The 26,182-nt window shown below is 43.1% G+C and overlaps 1 protein-coding gene across 6 annotated transcripts in view; it reads left to right on the forward strand.

Moving 5' to 3' along the window:
• The window catches only part of TANC1 (tetratricopeptide repeat, ankyrin repeat and coiled-coil containing 1), a 135,651-nt gene that overhangs the window by 41,951 nt on the left and 67,518 nt on the right, over positions 1-26,182 (forward strand). For 3 of the 6 annotated variants that reach the window (XM_031651281.1, XM_031651282.1, XM_031651283.1), the window contains exons 3-5: positions 9,847-9,977; positions 11,076-11,262; positions 24,041-24,304. In XM_031651281.1, coding sequence (XP_031507141.1) covers positions 9,847-9,977; positions 11,076-11,262; positions 24,041-24,304 — 582 coding nt within the window. The remainder of the gene's footprint in view (positions 1-9,846; positions 9,978-11,075; positions 11,263-24,040; positions 24,305-26,182) is intronic. The other 3 variants (XM_031651284.1, XM_031651285.1, XM_031651286.1) reach the window with 3 other exon arrangements.

Consider the following 26,182-nt stretch of genomic DNA (forward strand, 5'->3'; position numbering starts at 1 on the left):
ATTCTGTCTTAGTATGTTTAAATATATTTGGAACACAGCATTTTCTACTCTAGGAAAAATGGATGACATAATAAAATCATCAAAAAAAATACAAAGCCCATTTTCCTGTCAAATGGTCCTAATAAGGTGTGTGTCAGAATAAGTTCTTAATGAATAAGCTTCCTATTGCTAAATCAGCATATTGTTTAGGGGAAAACTCATTTACCCACAAAACAATATCTGCCTTAAGGGGAAAAAAGCCTTCAGATAAATTAGAGATTATTATTATAACAGGATCCACGCTTTATTTCTTTGATTTAGGGGCAACTATAATTTATTTAGGTTTGCATTAATATATCTCTAGCTACTTGGGCAAGGTTTGAGGAGGGGTGAGAAAGTTTTTAGTCTCATGAGTCATTGCTCTGTGAAGATCAATCTCAAAATATGATGAAACTTTTTTTTAATGATATCTTCATGTCAGTCAGTGATGAAACTTTTTTCCTGGCAGTCTGACCAGCGAATAAAGCTAACACATATGAAAGAGCAGAATAATTCAATGTGAAACTATCTTCTGGGAGGGAGGGGGTCTTTAGTTATATGCTTAAGTAAATATTTTGACACCTGATTTTTTTATTACCATTTTAGATGGTCAAACAGATATAGAGGATTAAAGAGGTATAAAGAATAAAGAGGCTGGGGGTGGTGGCTTGCGCTTATAATCCCAGCACTTTGGGAGGCCAAGGCAGGAGGATTGCTTGAGCCTAGGAGTTTGATACCAGCCTGGACGACATAGTGAGACCTCCACATCAACAAAAAGTCAAAAAATTAGCCAGGCATGGTGGTGTGCCTCTCTAGTCCCAGCTACTCAGGATGCTGAGGTGGGAGGATTGCTTGAGCCAGGGAGGTGGAAGCTGCAGTTAGCCATGATCACACCATTACGCTGCAGCCTGGGAGACAGAGTGAGACCCTGTCTCAAAAAAAAAAAAAAAAAAAAAAAGTGAAAAAAAGAGTATGATTGAAGAAAATGCATAGTCATGTTTTATTTCTTAAAACCCTGTCTTTCCCAAGAGGTAACTTCAATCCTGCTTTAATTTTCAACTTCTTAGAATGGCAATGCAACATTCAGCCAACGGTTGAATGAGGTTTTATGTGATGGAAGTGCAGAAAAGGGGCATACCTGGTATGTGTGCATAGAAGAGAGACTCTTGCAAGTAGAGTATCCATTCATTCTGCATTTCCTTGAATAAGTATTACATTTCTGTGTTGTGAAAAACCACTATGCTAAATGCTATTTGAGATGGGTTATCAAGCATGGGTCCTGTCTTCATGGAGCCTTAGAGTCTGGCAGGGGATTAGAGACCTGTGTAAAGAGTGACTGTAATAAAGGAGGAAGTAATGACTAATCCAACCTGTGTGATGAGTTGGGAGTTCAGCAGATGGGGTTTTTTGTTTTTGTTTTTGTTTTGAGATGGAGCTTTACTCTTGTTGCCCAGGCTGGAGTGCAGTGGCACAGTCTCGGCTCACTGCAACCTCCACCTCCCGGGTTCAAGCGACTCTTTTGCCTCAGCCTCCCGAGTAGCTGGGATTACAGGCACCTGCCACCACACCTGGCCAATTTTTGTATTTTTAGTAGAGACAGGGTTTTGCCATGTTGGCCAGACTGGTCTCAAACTCCTGACCTCAGGTGACCCACCCACCTCGGCCTCCCAAAGTGCCAGGATTACAGGTGTGAACCACTGTGCTTGGCCAGGAGATGGAGATTCTGAGCATGGAAAGACTTAATTGGAGCTATGCCTTAAGATTTACCTGTTGTCGTAGTTCAGGCTGCTTAGTTTTTGCTATAATACCGTAAACTGAGTGGTTCATAAACAACAGTAATTTATTTCTTAGATTTGTGCAGGATGGAAAGTCCAAGATCAAGGTACTGTGCAGATTTGGGGTCTGGCAAAGGCCTACTTACTGTTTCATAGACAGCCAGCCATCTTTTTGCTGTAACTTCATGTAGTGGAAGGGACAAACAAGCTCCCTCATTTCTAAGGACACTAATCCCACTCATGAGACACAGACACAGACTATGGTACATGGCAACAGAGTAGGATGGAGTGGGACTGGAAAGAGACTAAGGTTAAGAATGATTAAAAAATTGTTTTAGTAGTTAAGTGAGAGAATAAAGTCTCAAATTAGATCAGGTTCAGTGAAGAAGAGGTGGTGAATGGAAGATTCATGAGGAATTGCAAGGACCTGGGAACTGGAAGAGACAGAGACAACAACTCCATGCCTTCGAGACCACTGAAGGACGAGGGGCTGTCTGTTTTGGTTTGAGTTCAGTTTCAGGCGTGTAGACTTAGAAGTGTGGTGGAACATCTTGGCAAGTGTCCAGCCACCAGTTGGAAAATCATACTGGGTCTCAAGAAAGGTTGGGATATAAACTGATCAGCCATTTGCTTGGAGGTAATGCTATGAGACTAGGCAAGTTACACTAGGGAAACAGGTCATTGACAAAAGAGGGCTGAGAAACTGGCATTTCATTTGTGAGCTGGGACTAAGGTGCAAGGAGCACCAGCAAGAGGGACAGGAAAAGACGACATAAGACCACAGTATTCTGGTAATCATGGATGTTTCCCTCCGTGTGTCTCTTACAACAATTGCCACTTTCTCCCTTGCAGGACAGAGTGCTTGCAAGGCCGTAGATCTACAGGAAAATCAAAAGAGAAGGTGTACTACAAAAAAGGGAAAAGAAAAATTAATGTGCTTATCAGGGCTGTTTCAGGAGACTTGTGAAAGTCTGTTAGTTGAAGTTACAGTTATGTGATAAGGAAATGGAATTGGTGAGGATAGAGAGCCCTCTTTTACCCCCAAGAAATTAAACAGATAAAGATGGGAGATCAGTTACTAGGATGAGAGATGTGTGCAGCTGTGGTTTTTATTTAACACAATTGTAGACTTAATTCAGAGGTTCTGATAGTGTAGGCTGTGGACTTCTAGGTGTCCCCAAGACACTTTCAGGGGTTTGTGTTGTCAAAACTCTTTTTATAATAATACAAAACCCTTTTGTAATAATATTGAGAAGTTATTTGCATTTCCCTTTGTTGACATTTGCACTGATGCTGCAAAGCAATTGTCAGTAAAACTTCTGATACCTTAGTATATGTCAAGGCACTGGCTATACTAGTAGTACTGGTGTTCTTCACTGCCACATGCTGGCATCACAAATAATAATTCACTGAAGAATGTCCTTGACAAAGCACTAAAAGTAATGTTATTAAATCTTGACCCTTGGAGACCCATCTTTTTAATATTCTGTGTGATGAAGTGGGAAGTCTGCATAAAGCCCTTCTGCATGCTCTGAAGTCTGATGGTTGTCTCGAGGCAGAGCACTTGTATGATTGAATTGCAAGCTGAACTCGCTATTTTTAAAATGGAATATTGCTTTTATTTGAAAGAATGACTGACAAACCATGGTTATTCTGAAGTAGGTATTTGGCACACCTTTTCTTCAAAAGGAATGAAATTAGCTTGGCACTTCAATTAAAAAAAAAAAGAGGCCGGGTGCAGTGGCTCACACCTGTAATTCCACACTTTGGGAGGCTGAGGCGGGCAGATCACATGAGGTCAGGAGTTGGAGACCAGCCTGGCCAACATGGTAAAACCCTGTCTCTACTAAAAATACAAAACTAACTGGGCATGGTGGTGGGTGCCTGTAATCCCAGCTAAGGCAGGAGAATTGCTTGAACCCAGGAGTTGGAGGTTGCTGTGAGCCAAGATTGTGCCACTGCACTCCAGCCTGGGCCACAGAGCAAGACTCTGTCCCCCCAACCAAAAAAAAAAAAAACCCTGGCAGGATTAGTTGCCAATGATAAAACTTGACATTTCAAATGAAAATTAGTTTTTTGGGGAAATTTTACATCTGTCACATTGAGCTTGATGGTTTCCTGAGACTTTTCAATTGAGATCTCTGGTAATGTGATGTTTTGATATTATGTAATAAAATTTGTCAACATTTGCAAAATCTGCAAAACCATGATTTTCCAAATGACCCAATGCATAATGTTACACAGTCTTGCATGGGTAAAAGATCCATTTAAAGTATAAAACAGACCATTGGATCTTACTATAACAGTACAAAAAAATTCATTGATGCAGATTAAGTCAACAGTGGAACTGACTTTTAAGAAATTGTCGTTAGCCGGGCACAGTAGCTCACGCCTGTGATCCCAGCACTTGGGGAAGCTGAGGCAGGAGGATTGCTTGAGCCCCAGGAGTTCATAACCAGCCTGGGCAACATAGCGAGATCCCGTCTCAAAAAAAAAAGGGGGGGGGAAATTGCTGATTGTCAAGTTTTGGCTAGGTGTCAGAGAAGAATATCCATAATTAACTGAAAAGACTCCTCTCTTTCCCAGTTACATATCTGTCTGAGGCTGCAGTTCTTCGCATGCTTGCAAGACCAAAAGAACTGATCCCCACAGATTGAATGCAGAAGCAGTTATGCAAATCCAGCTGTCCTCTATTTAATTGGACATTAAAGTTTGTAAAATTGTAAAAACAATGCTATTCTTTTTAACTGATCTTTCAAATCAAAAGTACAACTTTTTACCTATTTACCCGTAAGTTTAAAATTAGTTTTTTAATTAAAATATTGTTAACATGAAGTTTTATAACCTGAAAATGAACTAACATAGTTTAAAAATTCTTAGTTTTAATATCTAGCATGAGAAATATCAATAGACAAAACCCTCATAAGCCTGCAGTCCTCAGTTCTTATGAGTGAATTCTGAGACCAAAAAGCTTAAGAACCTACTGGCTTTAGAGGAAGGAAAAGAGAGGGAGAAAATAAAAACAGAGATGAGAAAATTGATTCAAACTCTGATAGTCCTCTAGACTTAAGAGGATGAAGACTGAGTTGAGTGATGGATGACTGAAGAAGAAAAGGCTAATTCAGGAGGTATTTTGAATGGAGAAATAGTAAGTTTGCAGATAATTTCAATATGGGGTGGATGACATGAAAATTTTGAAGGTAACCTGCATGATAACTGTTTCAGTATTGCAGACCAGAAACAACAAATTAATGACAGAAACAGAGCAGGTCCATGGATGGATGTTCCTTTTTATTTTTATTTTTTTGAGACGAAGTCTTGTTCTGTCACTCAGACTGGAGTGCAGTGGCACAATCTTGGCTCACTGTGACCTCTGCTTCCTGGGTTCAGGTGAGTCTCCTGCCTCAACCTCCCGAGTAGCTGGGATTACAGGCATGTGCTACCACGCCCAGTTAGTTTTTTTGTATTTTTAGTAGAGACAGGGTTTCACCATGTTGGCCAGGCTGGTCTTGAACTCCTGATCCACTCGAACACCTGATCACTCAGGTGATCCATCTGCCTCGGCCTCCCAAAGTGCTGGGATTACAGGCGTGAGCCACCGCATCCAGCCAATGTTCCTTTTTAAATACGGTTTTTGGAAATCTAAGGAGGGAAGGAATGGTAATGGCTGAGAAGGAGCAGACAGAAACAGGGAAAATACTTGTAAGTAGGAGTCATAGAAGGCAAGAGGTTAAACGAGAAGCAGATGATGGATAGATAGAGGCAGAGGATTAATGTCAAACCAAGGGCCTGTCTCATTGAGCAGACTTGATTCACAAGTGCTATCTTGGACACTTGGTATTAAGTCAGCTGTTCAAGGTCACATGGTGATAGGTCGCATGACAGTGAACTGATGAATGTCTTCAGTACTCAGTGTTCTTTAGAGTCTGAGGAGGACGAGAGTAGAGGAGAGACTCTTCTCTATGGAATGTATTTGGTCATCGCTAGGGACCTGCACTTCCCCACTGGCTTTAAACAAGAGAGAGTGACTGGAATGGAAAATGAAAGCAGTAAAGTGCAGGCCAAATGGGGATGGTTTGATTTGGTAAGCAGAAACAGGAGGGGGTTTGTTGTCCTGGAATAGTGAGTTTACAAAAACCTATTTGAGGCAGAAAAATTATGAACAGAAAGTTATGTAAGACATACAGGCACACTTGAAAATAGATATGAACTTGTGAAACCAGAAAATAATCCCAAGGAAGTGTGGGCTCTTGGTGTTAAAGATGGTAGAGATAATGACCAATTCTAGATCTTCTTGTGGTTTATAACCTGTTTCTCACACACAGTGGTTTTGAGCCTCGCAACCTGTAGGAAGTGGGTATGGCCACTTCTCTCACTAAGAAAGTACAGTTGCGAGAGGTTCAGTACCCATAGGGGTCTGGACGGTGGTTAGCACTGAGAACACCCTGGCTTCCCAGACAGTGGCAGGAGGTAAGAGGATGACTGTAGAGGGCACTGATGGTTTAAAGTTATGATGGCAGTATTCGGGGAGCTGGTCAGTTTGTAGACTGCTCCTTAGCATTTGTGCCCCCAAATATGGTGACCAGGGGGTGAGTAGCTGAATAGAGGCAGCCAGAAGTGATTCAAGAACTTCCCTTTACCTTTCTCCACGCAGTCAGCCTTTCATGCTGTGTAATACTGAGGGTTCCATGAATGTGCTGCTGGGAGGAATATCGTTCTCCACTTGCCTAATGGATTCCTAGGGCATGCGAGGCCAATCATTCTCTCATCTCCAAATATAGCCATCATACAGTCGTCAGATATTTAAATCTGTGAAATGCAAAGTGAAGTCTTCTCTCTAGCCCTCATCCCACTGGTATTGGGTAATGTACACCCATGATTGATTAGTGATTTAATATTAACTGCATAAATGAAAATAGACTTGCTATTTAGAGTGGTCCATTTGAATTTGACTTGGAGGTGCTTTTGTAGTAACTAGCTTAAAACCATCTGGCTGTTCAGATCTCAGTATTTAGTGAACGGCTATGCAAGTAGACATGTATTTCCATTTCACAGGGTATCCATGTGAGTTCCTAAGCAACTCATCTCTCCCAAGATGGTGCAGTGACACTTCTCCCAGGAAGTCCTTCTGCCAGAGTGAGAAGTTCAGTGAGAGAGGGCTCTGTGCATTAGGGAAGGGAGAGATTCAGACAGCTTCATGTAGATTAAGGAAATCAGACTGAAAAGGACCTTTTAAGGGAACGATCACTGGGATGACATTTTAGAAGACAATAATATGAAAAGACAGGTGGGAAGCCTTTGGAAAAATACAATTTCAGTGCCTTAGTGGATATACATATAAGTAAATAACGTTTGTCCATTCATCCCAACCCCGGGTAAGGGTTTAGAACTTGGGTAGCAGCAAAGTCCAGGTTGTACAGTTAAGAGAATAGTTAATCATGAATTTGGGTGTCCCCTTTCCTTTTTTTTTTTTTTTTTTTTTTTTTTTTTTGAGACAGAGTCTTGCTCTGTTGCCGAGGCTGGAGTGCAGTGGCACAATCTTGGCTCACTGCAACCTCCGCCTCCCAGATTCAAGTGATTCTCCTGCCTCAGCCTCCGGAGTAGCTGGGATTACAGGCGTCTGCCACTACGCCCGGCTAATTTTTGTATTTTTAGTAGAGACAGGGTTTCAACCATGTTGGCCAGGCTGCTCTCAAACTTCTGACCTCAGGTGATCCACCCACCTCGGCCTCCCGAAGTGCTGGGATTACCATGCCCAGCCTGGGTGTCCCTTTTCAACTCAACCATTAAAGCTGGAATCGCCACTGTTCCCCAGCTTATCTGAAGTGGGTTGGATGGTGAGTTGTTTCTGGATTTTAAAAAAATGAAACACTTGAGAACCTGGAGTATCTGTCTGCAGACACATTGTGGAGGCAGTGGCGAATGTGCTGGGGTGTTGCGGTCCCCCTGCTGCACATAGGACCTACACAGGATCAGGGTCCTCCTGCCAGTCCCGAGTGAGCTGCAGGCGTGGCCCTGTTTGTTGTCGAGGTGAATTCTGTGGAGCCAAGTTCCTGCAGCTGCTGTCTCTGCCTCCACGGCAGCTGCCAAACGGGAGTCGTTTCTGGCTCTCTCTCCACAGAGTGTTTCAGGTTGAACCAGAAACTAGATGTTCTGGGGCATAATCACAATCGGGAGCAGTGTGGAGATTGTTTCGAAAGGGAAGCGGGGTGTGGAGTGGAGAAACTGCAGAGATCTGCCCCCTCACCCACTTCTTCCCCTTTCCATCTGCGTCCTGTTCCCTCCCTCCAGCCCAGCTGCCACCTGAGATAAAGTAGCTGCCCTGCCTGGGCCCGGGGCAGAGGTGGAGGGAGGGCGGTGCCATCCTGTTCTGAGGGCCCCACCCCTTGGGTGTGCCTCTGTGTGCTGATCTGGTTTGGTTGCCGCCCTCCTTCCCCAAATGCCCGGCTAGCTTGAGAATCAAAATGTGCTTTGAGGTAGGAAGGGACCTCCTGTAGAGCGGCTCTGGTATGTGGGCGACCCGCCCTGGGGTGGCTGCTTTTCCCTATGTTGGGTTGGGGCCACTGCCACCTTCATGTTTGGCTCACATGGTCCAGAAGCATCAGGGCTCTTTTAACCCAGAAGAGTCAAGCCTTGGTTTCCTTACCCCTGCAGTTTTCCAGAGCAGCTGAAAAACATCCAAGCTGGCAAACCATTCTTCCTACTCCAAACATTAGGAGCTTTTACCAGTAAGCAAGGGGTAGGAAGCTGTTCCTTTCTTGAAGATGCTGCCAGCGTAGTTTCCCTTGTAGCTGCCATCCTGGGTGCATGACTTGCAAAACTGATATGTGAGTGAGAATAAGACAGATGGCCTTTGCAAAAGCTCTGCTTATTTTGATTTTTGTGGTTCCTTACAAAAGACGAAGTGAGCATTGAACTTTGTTGGTGCTGTTGTAACTCAACGGCAGCATCACTGCGTTGTTTCCTCATTTTCTTTTTCCTAAGACCTTTACCCATTATCTGCAGATTTTCACATCTAAGCAAAATAGGTTCATATGAGTCTAGTTACCTAGACAATTAATAAAAAAGAGCAAAATGTTGAGTGACTATGTCATAGGTCACTTATTGTTAAGTTACAACTTTGTAAGCAGCTTGCTTTGTAAATTTTTCATCCCCTGATAGATAGATGCTGATTTTAGAAGGTGAGAGAAGTGTTAGAAGGATGTGAATATCATTTTATTTATTGGCCATAATTAAGTGCCTTTGGGCTTTTTGGGTACAGGGTTAACCTACAGCTCAACATTTAAATCAAATCCAACTTAAGTACAAGAAACCAGATGACTAACCTCAGGGAGAACCCAAGAAAAGCTGGGCTTTCCCAGCATTGCTGTGCAGCATTCTGGGAATATAGCTTGATTTTTCTACATCTTTACATGCACAACAGTAGTACTGGGTCCTGTCTCTTGGGACAAGTTTCACTGTGATTTTAAATTTTTGTTTCAATGTGGATTCTCTATGATTGACCATCAAGTCGAAATCCTGGTTTTGACTTTCACTACTGTGGGATGTGCACAGCAAGTTTTCCACCAAATTTTCCACGTCGTTCCCCTGGCTTGTTTAATGAGAGCTTGGATTGCAGTTTTACCCCACCACCTAAATAGCCTGGGTCTCTACCAGCATGCCACTAGGGTTTTACTTCATTTCAGCCTCCTGTGGGCATTGGATACCCTGTACTCTGTAAGGGTAACATGAAAGATAGTCCCTTTTCTTACCCAAGCTGATGTCTGAAGTACCTGTTTTCACATGACTTGGAATTAGGAATTGCCATCAGATAACCCTGGGCTCTTCTGATTCACCCTTTGCACTTGGAGTTTTTGTTTTACTGTTTCCTTAACCTGTCACAGTCCCTTAATTAGAACGTATTGCTAGAGGACAGGCTGCGTTGTCCAACTTTGTGCGCATTTTATAGAAACACACAAAATCACCAGACAAGCAGCTGTAGTGTGAACTCATCCAGATGCAATACTGAAATTCCCCAGAGGGGCATCTTCATTGTTTTCTTTCTTTGTTCCAGAAGCAAAGGCCGATAATGAACCGAGCTGTTCGCCGGCAGCTCAAGAACTGTTGACAAGGCTGGGATTTTTACTGGGAGAAGGGATCCCAAGTGCTACACACATAACCATTGAAGACAAAAATGAAACCATGGTAATACCCAAGGAAGACACTACATTGCATACCTCTTCAGAGGATGAACGAAGCAATAACCATCTTCTCCCTTTCCTTGAGCAGGGAAACCATTGTTCAGTTAAATGAGTTCTGGGCTGTTGTGTATTGAAATTTATTTCAACAGTTTGGTTCTGGGTTTTTGCAGTGGGGAGGTGGAAAAAAGCAGAAAGAAGCAGAACATAAGAAAATGTCCACATTAACCTTCTAGTCACCACCCAGAGAATAATGGCTACGTGAATTAAAGAGGCTAAAAGAATGCGTTCATAATGCTGCTAGTACTTTTACCTTTATAGCACCATTCTTCTCATCTGGTTGCTTTGGTATATGCTTTCCTGTGCTTTTTTAGCTGTTGAGATTTTGGAGAGTCAGTGGGGTGAGGAAAAGATTTATAGGAGATGAGGCAGAGACAAAATAAGGTGAGATCAAATGGTTCATCTATCAGGAGAGCACTTCCCCTCCAAGGGAGCAGCAGCATGCACCCTGTCACTTCCCAGATGTGATGTGTGTGTCTGAATAGCAATGCAGGATGGAGCTTCTACCCCTGGTGAAGGTCTCTGCACTGCAAGGGAGGGTGTCATGCATTGATTGAGACTGCAGTGGTCACCAGTCTCCTTCCCCTGAATACAGAGCCCATAAATCTTGAGGAATTGAATCAGGTTGCAGTGTTCGTGAAACATTACAAAAACAGACTTCCCAGGTTTTCTGTACAGAGGTCAAATAACCCATTTGTCTTCTGCAGACTTTAAATGAAAGGAAGTCTGCCTGTTTGCCATTTCTGTTTTACAAATGTGCATTCTCACTAAATTATTGCTAAGACTGACCTTTTAATAAAAAAGAAAATCACAAAGGAGGGGAACAGAACAAAGATACTGCTCTCTTAAAATGTGGAAGACCACGTATACATTTACATAGATAAAGCTCTGTGAATCCATATCTATACACACATCTCTTTAGATTTTTTTAAAAAAACTTCCGTTTTCCTGTTCTTAGTTTTATTGTTTTAGCGTCAAAAACAAAAGCATGTGTCGAAGCATCCTGTGTAAGCCGTGCTAACTCCTCCTTCCGTTCGTCTTGCAGTGCACAGCTCTGAGTCAAGGCATCAGTCCTTGCTCCACACTAACAAGCAGCACCGCATCTCCTAGCACCGATAGCCCCTGCTCAACCTTGAATAGCTGTGTCAGCAAGACGGCAGCCAACAAAAGTCCCTGTGAGACCATTAGCAGCCCTAGTTCCACCCTGGAAAGCAAGGACAGTGGAATTATAGGTAAGAAGCACACTGCTCGGTAATGTAATGGCTCAAAGCTCGTCAACCAGAGCATTCACCAGGCACTTCCTCAGAGGGTTTTAGCGTGGTCTGTGAAGGACAGTCTGCCAGCGCCTGCTCTGTTCTTTGCAGGCGGCATTGACTCCATGTGTAGCTGAGAGAATTAAGCATTGGCTTTTACATTCCTTGATGTTTACTTTGTAACACTCAGCTCATTTGTTTAAAAAAAAAAAATTCCAGATCAGATCTGGTCTGTGCAATTACAAAAATCTTTGCTCTTCTATATTCAGTTCCATTTGTTGGGCATCAGGTCCCACTGGGGCACACAGCAGAGCAATGAAATTCCTGCATATTAAGACGTCGTCTTAGCCCAATCTCAAGGTCACTTATTTTCCTGATGATAGCTCAGGTGTGTGTTCTCTAGAGTTTCTTATCATGGGATCTGACTGCATTTTGAGGCCAGAATTTTCTAAGGATGACCTCCCTGAGCCCCCACACCCATGCAATAAGTGTGGTTGTCCTGAAGCCTAGGGGTCAGGAGACATGGGTTCCAGTCCTGACTCTTAGGCCAATTTGCCAGGTGACTTGAGCAACATTGAATTTACCTTTTTTGCACACTTTCTTTCTCTAGAAAATTAAGAAATTTAAGGATTTTGATTAATCCAGTAGTTTTCAGTCCCAGGTTTATATTAGAATCATCCGTGGAATTTAAGAGTCTTTATTTTTACATGCCATCTCAGACAGACTGCATTTATGTTTCTGCAGCTGGGCTCCAGTGTCTTTGTGACTCAGGTCTCCAGCTTGGTGCCTTTCAGATAAAGATGGGTGGGACCCCTGGAGGGGATTGTTCAGACCTTCCTCTGTTCCAAGATTATACTGCAGTTTCACAGGGAGCTCTTCTGAAAGATTTAACTCCCCTTTTGCTGAGTCCCCATTCCACATGTCTTTGAGGGATAGTTTGTTTTATTGTGAACTGAATGCTTCCACGTTAATATGTAATCAAATGGAATGAACGACATTTGAGCTCCTTATTTTCTTTAGTCACCTGTGATTTATTTCAAATGTAATTTGGAAAACCAGACAGCAGGTTCATCCAGTTTGCATTTTGGGGATTGCCCCAGAAGGTCAGTGAGATTCTTGCGATTGGATTGTGGGCTCTTTGGTATAGACCTCACTATAGCTTCGTGAGGGACCCCTCAGCTTAAGGAAGGCAGCTTCTTGCCATAATTTTCAATTGAATCAGAATCTTTAGTGGATTTTTGTTTTATTTTGCCTTCATTCTTTATTAAGATGAAATTCACATACCATAGTATTCATTCATTTGAACCACTGGATGGTTTTTAGTATATTTAAAAAGTTGTGCAACTATCACCACTATCTGATTTTAGAACATTTTCATTATCCAAAAGAAACCCTGTGACCATTAGAAGGCACACTCTTTCCTACCCCAAGCTCCCCAGTCCTAGTCAACCAGTAATCTATTAATCTTTCTGTCTCTGTAGCTTATTCTGGACATTTCATATAAATCATAGGCTGAGTTTTGTGTAGCAAATTTAAATTATTTTCACTCAGCTTGAAGGCCTTCCAGTGAGCTTATTCTGCTAATTCCCCATTCTCATCTTACCCTGCTTCCCCAGCTGCTGTTTAGTCTAGTTCAGCTAATTTTTCCCACTGTTACTTCTGTTCTTATGTTCTTATCTCTTCTGAGCTGTCCACCATAGATACATCTTTGGTATTTATTCTGAGATAACCAGATGACTTTCTTCACAGTATTCTCAGTTCTTCTGAAATTTCATCTCCTGCAGATAATTTATCTTCAAGGATGTGGCCAGTGCAGTGTTGTTTTGACAGGCTTTTTCTTTTGAACGTCCTGGCCATTGGCATTACATGCCTCTGATTATAACCAAATATTTTTTTTTTTTTTTTTTTGGCTTTGACAGTTACAAACTTTTCTTGAGACAGGATTTTGCTCTGTTGCCCAGGCTGGAGTGCAGTGGTGCAATTGTAGCTCACTACAGCCAAACTTCTGGGCTAATACAATCTTCCCACCTCAGGCTCCCGAGTAGTTGGGACTATAGGCATGTGCCACCACACTTAGCTCATTAAAAATTTTTTTAACATATTTCACTATGTTGTCCAGGCTGGTCTCAAATTTGTGGCCTCAAGCATTCCTCCCACCTTGACTTCCCAAAGTACTGTGATTACAGGCATGAGCCACTGTGCCCGGCCCAAACTTCTAATAACTGAGAGCCACCCATTCATTTATTTCTCTTTCTCACTGAGATACAGTGCCACAATTTTTAAGGTATTCTAAGCAGAGGAAAGAAATGGCTCTGGTTTTTTTTGCATATGTTGTCAATGAAAGATTAAGCTGCAGGAGGTTCTTAATACTTATATAGTCCCACCCAGTAACTGACTGATTAGACACCTTCCTATATGTTCCCCATAGTGTCTCAATATTCCCCTTCAGAGTATTTGTTCTTGTTCTGTTATTTAATTTTCTCTCCAGATATAAACAGGGGTCTCATTAATCCAGCTATCTACTAGGTTCCTAGCGTGCTGTTGGAAATGATCAGTTAAGGAAAGGGAAGTGTTGCCACTGTCAAGTTGCATCGGGTGAGGGAACGTTCCGTTTAGAAAGAAGCTATGCAGGATCCCCATCCCTCGTGGGCTTTGTCAAACCTTTCAGTGTCTGTGTTGTAACCTCTGCCTTGATGACAAAGTAGTACATTTCATGACGTTGAAGCTGCGTTTTTCCTCTGCTCAAGCCAGCATGTTCCCTTAACTCGGCTGAGCATGAAAACTTGCAACTGGAGGTGAAAGCAAAAGGAATTAGGAAGTGGCTGGTAAGTCCCTCTCATCCAGAAGACCCCCACTCTGGAGACCATGCCTCCCACCATGTTTTCCTGAAGGTTGCAAAGGCTGTAGAAGGGATGATAGGGAGGCAGTGCTATTGACAACATTCCTGTGTTCTCTCTTCTTCCGTGACCTGCAGAATTAGAACCTGTTGCCAAAGGACACGCTGGAGGTGTGGTAGGGAGGAGAAGGGAAAGACACAAGAATTTCCTCTCCAGGCGGACTGTAGCCACAGGTCTTTGAAGCAGGAGTGGTGGCGACAGAAAGGGGAAGAGCTTCCTCTTAAATCAATACAGGGTGTGCAGGTTCCACTGCCTCTTCACAGAGCAGATTATCTATGACTCAGTTGTGGTTCTATGATTGCTGGACTAGGGGTGTGCCTTTTTCCATCTGAAGAACATGCCTGTTTTTATAAGGTGTAGCCTGGGAATGGCAGCTTTTGGGCATCGTTAAGTGTTTCACAGAGTAAAGTATTCAGGAGCACCATGACCCTAGTGGGCGGAGATGAAGATGAGATACTTTGGCTTCCTACTTTGGAAGATCTAACAGTGGCTTGTAAAACAGGCTGGTGAGGACCCATGCTCCCAATTACATAGGGCCTGGAGAAGGCAGGAGGAGGTTTTCCATTTAATTTTCCATTTTAAGTAGTTTAATATTTGTCAGCTCTACTGGGGTTGGAATGGCAGAGGCTTTGGGGGTGGACTGGTACAAAGTGCATACAGCTGCCGAGGCCTTGCAAGCTTTGGGCAGCAGGTGGGCTCAAAGCAGGATTCCACGTACAGTATTCGCATGGTTTATTCAGAGCAGTTCAGGGAAATTTCAGACAGTGCTAAACCATCCTTTAAAATTCCTGGACCTTTCTTTACTCTTTAAGCTGATTTGCATCATGTTGGTTATATTTAATCTCAGTATTTTTGCCCAGCAGATGCAGGGACAGGAAGCGTGTGTTCCCACATGCCTGGGCACCCAGTTTAGAAAGAAATATAAAGTATGTGTTTTCATCAGGACTGCCATAAGGTGCCCTGCCTGTATTCTGTTTCCACTGCTTAGGAGGAGAAAGGGCAGGCTAGTGACCAGTTGAAGAATTTATTGGGCCCCTTCCAGTCTTCCTCTCTGGAGGCCAGGGCTTCGTAAACCCTTCCTGCCCCTGTTTCAACTGTGTTATCTTATCCGGAGGGAAGTCCCACTTTATCCTCTTTCAGGAGGTCCAAGTTCTTCTGACATAAATGTCTTTCGAAGAATAATAATTCTGTCATGTAGAAAGACTGTCGAAGCTGAATGGGATTAATTGAATTCCCTATGATTGTCTTTTTTTTTTAAGTGAACTTCCTTACTCTTTACATGTTAAAATCATTGGCATTATCTAGAAGTTAGTGTCTGATTTTCATATTTGCAATGTGAAAATTTTCTCAATGTGAAACCCAACTGTAGCCGATCACCATAAAATAGCTTTCAGTTACTTACTGTGAAAAGAAAAACTTTACAAAGTATGCTTTTAAAGGTGTTTCCTCCTTGTCTGAGAAAACATTTTTTCTTGGTAACATCCCTTTGAATATGACTTGCTTCCTACTGTTACAGATGGAAACTGTAAGCTGTATTAATCCCAGTTTAGAAAGAAATATAAAGTATGTTTTCATTAGAATATGTGAAAACCAATCTGATTTTCAAACAAAGCATCACTTAATGTGTTTTAAAGTGCTTTGAGATAAATTTAATTTTTATGTACATATCATAAAATTTTAAGTGTGTGTATTAGTTTCAAGAAAATAGGCTATTTCTGCATTTAGGAATAAAGAGGATAGAGCCTGGATGAGAAGAAACAAACAAAAACCCAGCTTTCCTGTCAAAATAAAAAGAAATCCTTCCTATCCATTAATGATAGATGTGCAGAGGGGAGGACTTATTCTGGCTGAGGGAGGGGCCGTTAAGTCAGTCACTCTCTCCATTTGTCTTTTTAATCTGCCTTTACCTGTTGAGATGTGTAATCTCCGGAGTATTTTTGTAGTGTCCTGAATCTGCCTCCTTTGGAGAAGCGGTGCTAGAACAGTTCCATGAAGGGAGGGGACCCTGAGGGAACCGTGGCTGCCTCTCCCTAACTGGGTGTGTCTGCCACACAGAGCAGGTATATCATCTACCTGCCTGGCTCTCAGCACCTGAGCTGGCAGGCATGAGCCGCCACATTCCACCTGGCTCGGTGGCTTTCTGGGTGATTAAGTGCTCGGAATTCAGGCTCTTCCTATTGCCTTTCCTTTGCTTTCCTCATGCTTACATTTGTTTTCTTCTTGCTCAGTTTGAAGCAAGAGAGGCAGGTATGCATTTAGACAGGGAAATACCTTTGTAGAAACAGTTTTGCAGAAGTAGCTTGCAGTAAAATATTAGACACCTGGTTAGTATCCTGCTGGTGCTTGCTAGAGTTTGATAATATTTATTTTTCTGCCTAGTTGCTTAAGATGTTAAAAAAAATTATCACAGGCTGACTTTTATCTTCCTTTGACTCTCTCCTACCTCCTGCAAGGCTTATAAAATGAAAGTGATTCCAGAGGTAGCTTTAGACCTTTTATTTCCTGGACTTTGTGTCCCAAGGGAGATAATCAGATGCAGAGGCACACAAAGATGAATTAATTGTACTTTATTTTCCTTTTTGACTTGTTGTAAATCCTGCCCTTTTGATTTTATGCTAATACTGCTTTGTTGCCACCTGTATCGCCCTGCTCACTACTAAATTGAAATGCTTTGAAATTGATTTGGTAATAACTATTTAGACTGTTTCAAGTCTGGGTTAATATTCATTTTGCTACATTGCCTGTAATTTTTAAAATCATCCTTAATTATAGAAGCCTTTTTTTAAAATCTCTTGGGTGAAGAGAAGAATTTTTCTTTATGTATATAATTTGGTAATATGCTTAATGTGGGAAAGAGATTCTTGGCAATGATTTGAGTCAGCAAAAAGCCTGCTGTACTTTTATTCAGATTGTGGTTGGATTCTTCAGACTGTTCTGTTGGTGTAGCAAGCATTTATTGGCGCCTACTGTGTACCAGGAGCAAGCATGTTCACTACTGGCACAATAAAGATAAGGCACAGCATCTATTGTCAAAACTTGTCCACTTGTGGGACTACAAAATGGTCTTCTGTTCTGTGGAGAGTCTTAGCAAGTTGTCAATTACTGAGAAGAGTTTAAGACATGACAGTGATTGATACCTCTGACTGAAGATGTATGCTGTGGGTGCATAATGATACCACTAATCGAACTCTTCCAAAGTCTGGGAAAGGGTCACTAGACTGTGTGAGAAGCTCCAGTGTCTGTGCATTCAGTGCACAGGTTATGTGAAGCTTTACCAAAACATTGTGCTTTTTCTGGAAAATGTCATATTATTTAAATCCTTAGGCTTGTCTCTGGAGACTGTTCTTCATTGTGTCAGACTCAGTTGGGCAGTGTGGTGGGTCGCATCCTCCCCCTCCAGCACCGCCTGCTCCCAGCTATTCCTTTAGGTGGGCCTGATGAATTGAAGGGCCTGATGAATGTGGCTGGGAATGCGCGGCTCGGGTCCCTGGCCTTGCTGCATGTCATAGCAGAGCATGCCTTGCACAACACAGGTGAGCACCGAGCTAGAAATTTGGTGCAGAGATCTGGCTGTCACAAGCCAGCATACACAGCTCCCAGCGCAAGGCCAGAGAGGGAGCAGGGTCCTGTGGCGCATTTGATGGGGCTGGGCGGTTGCAGAAGAGAAGCCAGAAGTCCCCTGGAGCTGAAGGTTACGATGCAGGGGTGAGGCAGGGGTCCCACCTGGGACATTCTGTTGGCATTCCAGGCAAGGTGGCTTAAGTGTCTTCACTAGACCACTCAGGTTAAAAGCTGTGACCGCAGGTGAACCAGGGGCTTTGTTCTTTGTGGTTGGTTAGTTTGCAGGTGGCCGGGTCTAGGTGGGATGGAAAGAAAAATACAGTCTGGCATTTCTGGCCAGAAAGGTTTAAGGCAGGCCGGTTTCATTGTGCGGGCTTTCCCTCAGACACTGGGGAAAATCCAAAATGTGGCCTGGCGGCCTGAATGCCTGCTGGGTATGAGGTATGGGTGCACAAGAGAGGGACGCCACCTGTCAGCCAAGAGGCCTACAGACTTCTGCGCTCGCTGCCTTGACTTGTCTCTGATCTTTTCCTGATCTGACTTCCTCTGCAGCGGTGAAACCTAATTTGGAAAGTTGTTAGTCACGGGAGGCAGTCTCTCTACAGTGCTGGGCTTTTCCTTTTCTCTTTACTTCTTCCTTTCACCCACTTTTAGGAGCGACCATTATGTTCCTTTCTTGTTTGATCGTTAATTCATTGGTCCAGTGTTTTAACTTTAAATTCTTCCTGTCAACCACTAAGCTAAATATAGAGGTTAAAAAATGTTTGCTTTTTAAGTGCTACTTTATTTTTCTTCAGTTGTGAGGGGAGGAAAACATTCCTGAGCATTCATGATGCCTAAGGCACTTGACATATGCCCTCATGTCTGATTTTCTCTGCCACCCAGGAAAGGACAAATCACTCTGTTTACAGAGTCCTCCTCTTGAAAATGGGGAATGCAAGACAGTCTATAATGTTCTGGGAGAAAATTTTCATTTGTGATTTTTTTATCCTCTCAAAATGTGTATTTTCTATTATAATAAAGTAGTATATGTACATAATTTGTAGTACATGTATTTGGGATGCATGCCGAGTCTTAATAGTATGGCATGATCAAAGCTGTGTAGAGAGGCCGAGCATGGTGGGTCACGCCTGTCATCCCATCACCATGTGAGGCTGAGGTGGGAGGATCGCTTGAGCCCAGGAGTTCAAAACCAGCCTGGGCAACATAGGGAGATTTTGTTTCTACAAAAAAATTTTAAAATGAGCCAGGGGTGCTGGTGGTGCGTGCCTATGGTCCCAGCTACTCAGGAGGCTAAGGTGGGAAGATCATTTGAGCCCGTGAGGTCGAGGCTGCAGTGAGCTGTCACTGCACTGCTGCACTCCAGCGTGGGCAACAGAGCGAGACCCTGTCTCGAAACAAAAAAACTGTGTAGAGCACTGTTCTGGGATACAGTGGGACTTAGGGCGTTCTGGGGCTTTCCTGTCCATAGGGCTGTTAACCAGAGTCAGTGAGTTGAAGTACAAAAAGAACTTAGAGTGAAGCCTGGCATATAGTAAGCAGTATTCCAATATTCATCTTAGCCACTGTTGTGATTTCCTAAGGATCATTAGTTAATTCCTCATCAGTGGATTTGAAATGCTCAAAAACAGACATGTAATAAACCAGGATTTTTCCTTTTTCCACAAAGGTATGAGTTGAGGAACATATGAACTAGGAAGGGCAAGAGAAAAGATGCATTGAGGAGTCACGTTCATAAGACTGTATGCTTCTTGTAAGTGGGCAGAAAGCTTTACAACTAAGTTTCCTGGTAGCCAGTGGAAAGAGAGAAAGCACATATGGAAGGTGATATTTATAAGGACAAAATGTCCAGTGCCCAAAATGGTACCGGGTCTGGAGATGCATACCTCCTTGTGGACCCCCTAGAGGGGAGAAGCCAAGGTTGCAGCAAGCCCCTTGCTCTTTTCACCTCTTGTCTCTTCTGTAGCTCAAAGGTCCATCTGATGAATTGTTTGTGGGCGTATGTTTGATATCGCTGGCCCTTAGTTTCTAAACAATTCTGGGCTAACGCTGTAGTCAGGTTATAGTTAGCTTTCTTCTTGATGTTCATTTAAGCCTATTAACTTGATTTGGATCCCACCAAACTACCCATAGGGTCCTGGACCTACACTGGTTTTATTTTTCTTTTGCTGATTCTAAGTGTCCATTCAACATAGAACCTTCAGAAGGCAAGGGGTAAAGAAAAGTTGGATCCCAGCACTTTGGGAGGCCAAGGTGGGTGGATCGCTTCGAGACCAGTGTGGGCAACGTGGCGACACCCTGTCTCTACAAAAAATATTTAAAAATTAGCGAGGTGTGGTGCCTGTAGTCCCAGCTACTTGGGGGCTGAGGTGGGAGTATCGCTTGAGCCTGGAAGGCTGGGGCTGCAGTGAGCCGAGATTGCCCCACTGTACTCCAGCCTGGGCAAGAGAGTGAGACCTTGTCTCAAAAAAAAAAAAAAAAAAAAAAAAAAACCTTGAGAAGGTGAGGAAAGAGTGCAGTCGTGTTTCAGAGCCTTATAGAGCAAAGCATTTGATGACTGAGTGGATGACTTTTTAACAAGGCAGACTTCATGAACTTTTAGCTACAGGTAATTAACTCCTTTTATGTGTTGAGCACCGTGCAAGCAAATGGTGTTTTAAAAATATGCTGTGTGTATCAGAAGAATTGGTATTGGCTATACCACTAATTGTGCATACACGTACGTGTGTGTGTGTGTGTGTGTGTGAGAGAGAGAGAGAGAGAGAATCGAGAGATATCAGGTTCTCTGGAGCCTTTCATCTCTGTAAGGCGGGGTCGATGGTTCTCTGCCTATCTGCCTCCTCTCATGGGTTGTGATCAGGTACATGCCCTGTTATATTAAGAAAGTGAGCCAGGTGCAATAATGTGTACCTGTAGTCCCAGCTACTTGGGAGGCTGATGCAGGAGGACTGATTGAGGCCAGGAGTTCGAGACCAGCCTGGGCAGCATAGTGAAACCCCATATTATGCAAAAAAAAAAAAAAGTTTTGGAAGTAGTCTACCCCTGTACGCTAGTACAAAGGAAGGTAAGACACTGTCCTTGGGACCAAATGGAATTTAACACTAAATTGTGAGGCACAGCTTTATGAAATTTAAGGCCTGATAAGTTGCTCAGTTTCAGAATGCTCTGTGTCGCAAGGGTGGCTGAGACTCAGTTTGGGTGATGACAGCAAGCTGTAATTGACAGAAGCTGCCATCTATACTAGTCCAAAAAAACAAAATGCTAGAATTTTAAAATTATTAAGCTGCTATAAAGATTAGTCAGTCTCTGGGAAATGTCAAATAGCACTTTTCAGAGATTTTTTTTAAAAAGTCATCACAGTTAAGATGCTGCCCTTGTGTGTGTATACCCACAAGCATTCTTGAGAGTGACTGACTGGGTTAACCTGATGAGGAGTTTGAATTTCTGTAAGCTTGGAAGAAAGAAAGATGTTTTTGAGCAGCCTGTCTTTATTGGAAGAACCAGCTTTCTCTTTCTCGGGGACTTCGGGGCTGCCATGTTTGGTGTTGCTCTTAGGTTGTGCGGGGAAGCCAGACTGATTTGGCCTTTATCTGCTCAGCTGGATCTGCTTCAGGGCTCAGATGGAGCTGAGCCAAGATGAGAGTGTCTGGGCTTCCAGCTGTATTGGCTACATCTGGTATTGAATCCCAGGAAGGAGTGTTTGTGGAGTGGCTTCAGATTTACCAGCCTCCCTGCCTCTGAGAACCCTGGGACATGTGGACTGTGGAATGCATCTCTCACAGGAACTTTGTGAGGGCAGCAGAAGGGCTGCCTCTTCTTCCTCACTAGTCTCCTTCTTATAAACGCTGACCTTACAGTATGTTCATTTCTAAATAGTTACCCCATCTGGGACTTCTCTTCCCAGTGACTGCTCCTGCAGCTGGGCCCTTCCTCCCCCACCCCTTTTCTTTCTTCTCCCTGCCAGGACCTGAGTGTTGCCCCCCCCCGCCCCCCCCCCCCCCCCCCCGCCACGCCCCTGCCATGAGATGCTGGGCACAGTGTAGGGCACATGCCTGCCAGCGAGAGCCACACCTTCCACTTGTCCTGCCATCAGGAGCTCTGACCTAGCCTTCCCAGCCGTCCTCAGCTGCTCCATGGGTCCCTGAGGTCCTGATTGCAATGCTGTCACTTGTAACAGGAAGTGAGCTAAGTCCTTGTTCCCCCTGCTTGAGGTCCTAGTTAGGACTCAAATCTTTGGGGTTTGATTCAGAAGTGCTTGGCACTTAGGGAGAGTACTTTGACTTTTGTTTTAATTTTTCAACTTACAAATATGTGCTCTCCAATGTAACAGCCACAGAAATAAAACCAAACAAATCCCCTGTCTCCCTTGCCTGGAACTCTTCCTGTCACTTGGATGTTGGAGTAGCCTGGGAACCTAACTTATTACAATATGTCTGAGAAAAGTATTCTGAGTTGTAAACACTGGATTTAAACGTGAAGGTTTGTAACACCACAATCTGTGTTATGGGACTGCCTGCATTTTTATACTTCCAGCTTATTAACAAGATTACCATTAATAATTACCATTAATAAGCAATAAACTTACCAATAAATTAGACCATTCCTGAAAAACATTAGCACACTTCTAGCATATAGCAAACCTTCAGTAAATGCTAGCTTTTGCTGTTAGCAACACCGTTGGCATTTTTGTAATGGAAAGAGTCATACTTGCTGTGCCTATGTTCATATAAATGGTCCATTTAAAAACACAAGGAAGGCTGTGATTGATTCCAAAGACATGGAAATAGGGTCTAATACTGCTGATGGAACACTGGCAAATGCTGGGAGTCATAACAATGGGCACCCAAAATCAGATCCTGAACTTCTAAGTGTAGTGTCTCTGACCACAATGGAATTGAAGTTTATTCATTTGCCCATTCATTCAATTAGCAAGCATTTATTGAGCACTTACTATGTGCTGTGCTGTGCTGTGCTGTTCAGAAAAGGAAAAGATCGCCATGGATACTCTAGGGAAGGCTTCAGCATTTATGTGGGAATTTTTAAAATAGGCAACCAGGGAGGGTGATGAGTCCAGGCTGCAGCAGCAGGAGGAGTAAAGACAGTCAGAATTATGACAGGATGTCCTGTGGCCACCGCAAGGAAATAGTTTTGTCTTTACTTCTAAACCCTTTCAGACCCTTTGATCCTAAATAACTGACCCTGACCTAATTCACCACCTTCTGATTCAGTGTGTATCATCTTGGTATGTGGCTAAAGGGGCCTGATCCAGGAGCTGGGTTCTAAATGCACTTTGGCCCTGCGCGCTCCCATTTAACAGGCTTGGGGTTGAGGGCCTAGGGGACTGGAATCCAGATAGGGAAAGAGGCATCGGTGGACATGGCCCCTGTTCTCAAGGACGCAGCCAGCGTTAGTTCTAACAGTTGGGGGGGAGGGGGGCGCGTGAGTGGCCCAGGTGATGACTTGTGGTTGCAAGAGGATCCCATATGGCTCAGCATCTTTAAATTAAAAGTGACTCTTTGTAGAAACTAAGTAGGGTGATTATTGCTTCGCTCTTTGACCATGTTCTTTCTGCTTTTTTGCCAAGATGTTTACAAAAGATTTTTTGTACCTTTTTTCTGTGCTGGTTTTCTTTCTTGGAGATTAAATGTGAATTCTGCAGTCGTAGTATACCTTCTCATGCTGGTGCTTCACCTGCGCTGGGTACGGGAAGGTTTTCCATTTCATGCCGCTGAAGAAATAATAAGTCAGTCTCTCTGGATCATCTTGAAAAGATGTTATAAGCTTTAAGGGTCAAATTCTCTGTTTGACTTTATAATTGTATTTTTGTTTCTAAAGATTTTCTCCTGCACCGTTTCTGCATTAAACATTCTGTTGTTCATTCCCGCTCCCCCACCCCCAACAAATGTTATTAATTTGGAAAGTATATTTAAAGGTTCAAAGGGATTTAATGAGACATGAATTCTTTTGTGAGTAATCTTTGTTAAAAAGAGAGGATGTATTATAAGGTTACATAAATTTACTCTTAACTCTGATACTTTTTAGACAATTTTTTTCATTATCTTCCTGTCAGACTTTCTCCCTTGCCCCTCTTCTCTGTAGAGTGATTTAGCAGCTTATTTCCCCTGGTGAGCCACATTCTTCTAATTTACCAAAATACATTGTATGGAACATACTTGAATAAAAATCTGCGTGGACCGGAAAACTTTCCATTGATCCTGGGGAGGGCAGTGTGCATGTTTTAACTCTTCAGCCCCAGCTGTGCCTGGCCTCCTTCAAAGTATTTTGGTCTTTCATTTCAGCCACAATTACAAGTTCATCCGAAAATGATGACCGGAGTGGCTCCAGTTTGGAATGGAATAAAGACGGAAGCCTAAGATTAGGGGTTCAGAAGGGAGTGCTTCATGACCGCAGGGCAGATAACTGCTCCCCAGTGGCAGAAGAGGAGACCACCGGGTCAGCAGAGAGCACGCTGCCCAAAGCAGAATCCTCAGCTGGAGATGGTCCAGTCCCTTATTCTCAGGGCTCCAGCTCGCTAATAATGCCACGGCCCAACTCAGTTGCAGGTAAGGCCACACCTTTCCCTGGAAGGATTATCTCAGGGAGACCGAGGTGCCCTGTGTTCACTGTCTTCACGTGGGAAGACATTCCAGACACAAGCCAGCTTCGTGGCCCTGGGTCAGGCACTTACCTTTTCTAAGCCTCAGTTTACTAATCTGTAAACACAATAAGGCTGCACTTAATGGTTTTTAAGTGATCCTTCTACTCTGGAATTCTTTAAATCGATTACTTGGACTATCGAACTCTTGTATACAAGAGAAGAAAGTATAAAAACTCTCCTCTCCGTTTTTGTTATTTTACGCCTTAGAAAATTCATGACTGTTTATTACCTCCTGGTAAATGGGAATTGTTGAGTGAGTTTGTTAGGATCAGCTCAAGGAACTTCTTACCAAACTTACAAACTTATTTTTGTGTAATTGAGTCCAATCGTACAGGCAGGAGGGCCAAATTTCTGTACAATTCAGTTAAAATGGAGCTCACAGCTTAAAATGTAAGCTATGGAAGTAAGAGCTCTCAATCAAGGAAATGAAAATATTCGAGACAGGCATGCTTTACCAAGATGCAGCAGCTGGAACAAAGAAGAGCACAAAGGCTGGCGACTGTCAGTAGTCAGACTGGTTGCCAGGTGTGTGTCAAGCAAGGAGAATACAGTCAGTCCCCTGTATCTATAGTTCCACATCTATGGATTCATCCAGCCATGTAGCAGAAATAACCAAGGAAAAAAATCGATAAAAAATAATTTAAAAATACAGTCTCACAGTTATTTACATTGTATTAGGTATCATAAGTAATCTAGAGATGATTTAAAATATATAGGAGAATGTAGGTTATGTGCAAATATTACACCATTTTATATAAGGAACTTGAGCATCCAAGGATTTTGGTATCCTCAGGGGGCCTTGGAACTGATCTCCAGTGCATAGTGAAGGATGACTGTAGCTCCAGATGGGTGGGGAAAGGAGCTCTCTGCATCTGAGCTGTGGTGCCTGTTTTTAAGGTTTCTACATGCCCCTGTGCTGAATTTAAAAGAGGAACTTGCTAGTCTTTCTTTGTTATCAGTGTAGCACTTAACATTTCTCTTCTACTAATGCAGGGACCCAGATTCTCTGCTCCTACACCAGATAATTTCTCTGTGATTTATACTATGCTTTCAGAATGCGGTGGGTCACTCTGGTGGTTGTTGGGTGTTTTTTACAATGGGACTCTGAAGTAGCTGATAAATAAGCGGCCCTAATGGAAAAGTTCTGAGGCATAACTCTAATTCACTTTCCAAGGAAGTGAAATGGCCTTGTTCCAGAAGAGAGGGATTTGGCATGTCTGCCAGAGAGAAATACTAGAGAATATTAAACGAGTTGACTGATAGTCCTTCCACAAACTTTCCTGTCCTCCCACAAACTTTCCTGTCCTCCCACCGCTGTCCCACCACTTTGACAGAGTATGTGGCACCCAAGGCGCTTTTAGACCGTATTTACCTAGTTTTGATGAATGGGTCGTTTGTATTATCCCAGAACTTGATCACTTTATTGACTTCAACAAAAATAGTGAACTTGTGCTCAATTTAGTCAAGCTATTTTAAAATTAGGAAACATTACTGCCTTAATTTTAACAGTGTTAAAAGCATCCCATTTGGGGTTGTTTTCTGCTCGGTGTTCTTTATGGGTCTCCTGCCATGTGAAGTGACAGTGGGTGTCAGCTGAGCTTTTCCAGTAGGCTGCCGTGATTATAGAGCAGAGCTTTCTGATTTCTGCTGTGCGCATTCATTAGCTTCTGCGTGTGCCCTTGAGCTAGACCTCCTGTGGAATGGGAGGGTTTTACCTCTAGATTTGAGCAAAGTCTACCTGGCCTAATGGGTTTGCTCATTTCTTCTGTGCTGCGTATTTTTT

Source organism: Papio anubis, chromosome 10 (assembly GCF_008728515.1).
Source record: "Papio anubis isolate 15944 chromosome 10, Panubis1.0, whole genome shotgun sequence".
Taxonomy (NCBI): domain Eukaryota; kingdom Metazoa; phylum Chordata; class Mammalia; order Primates; family Cercopithecidae; genus Papio; species Papio anubis.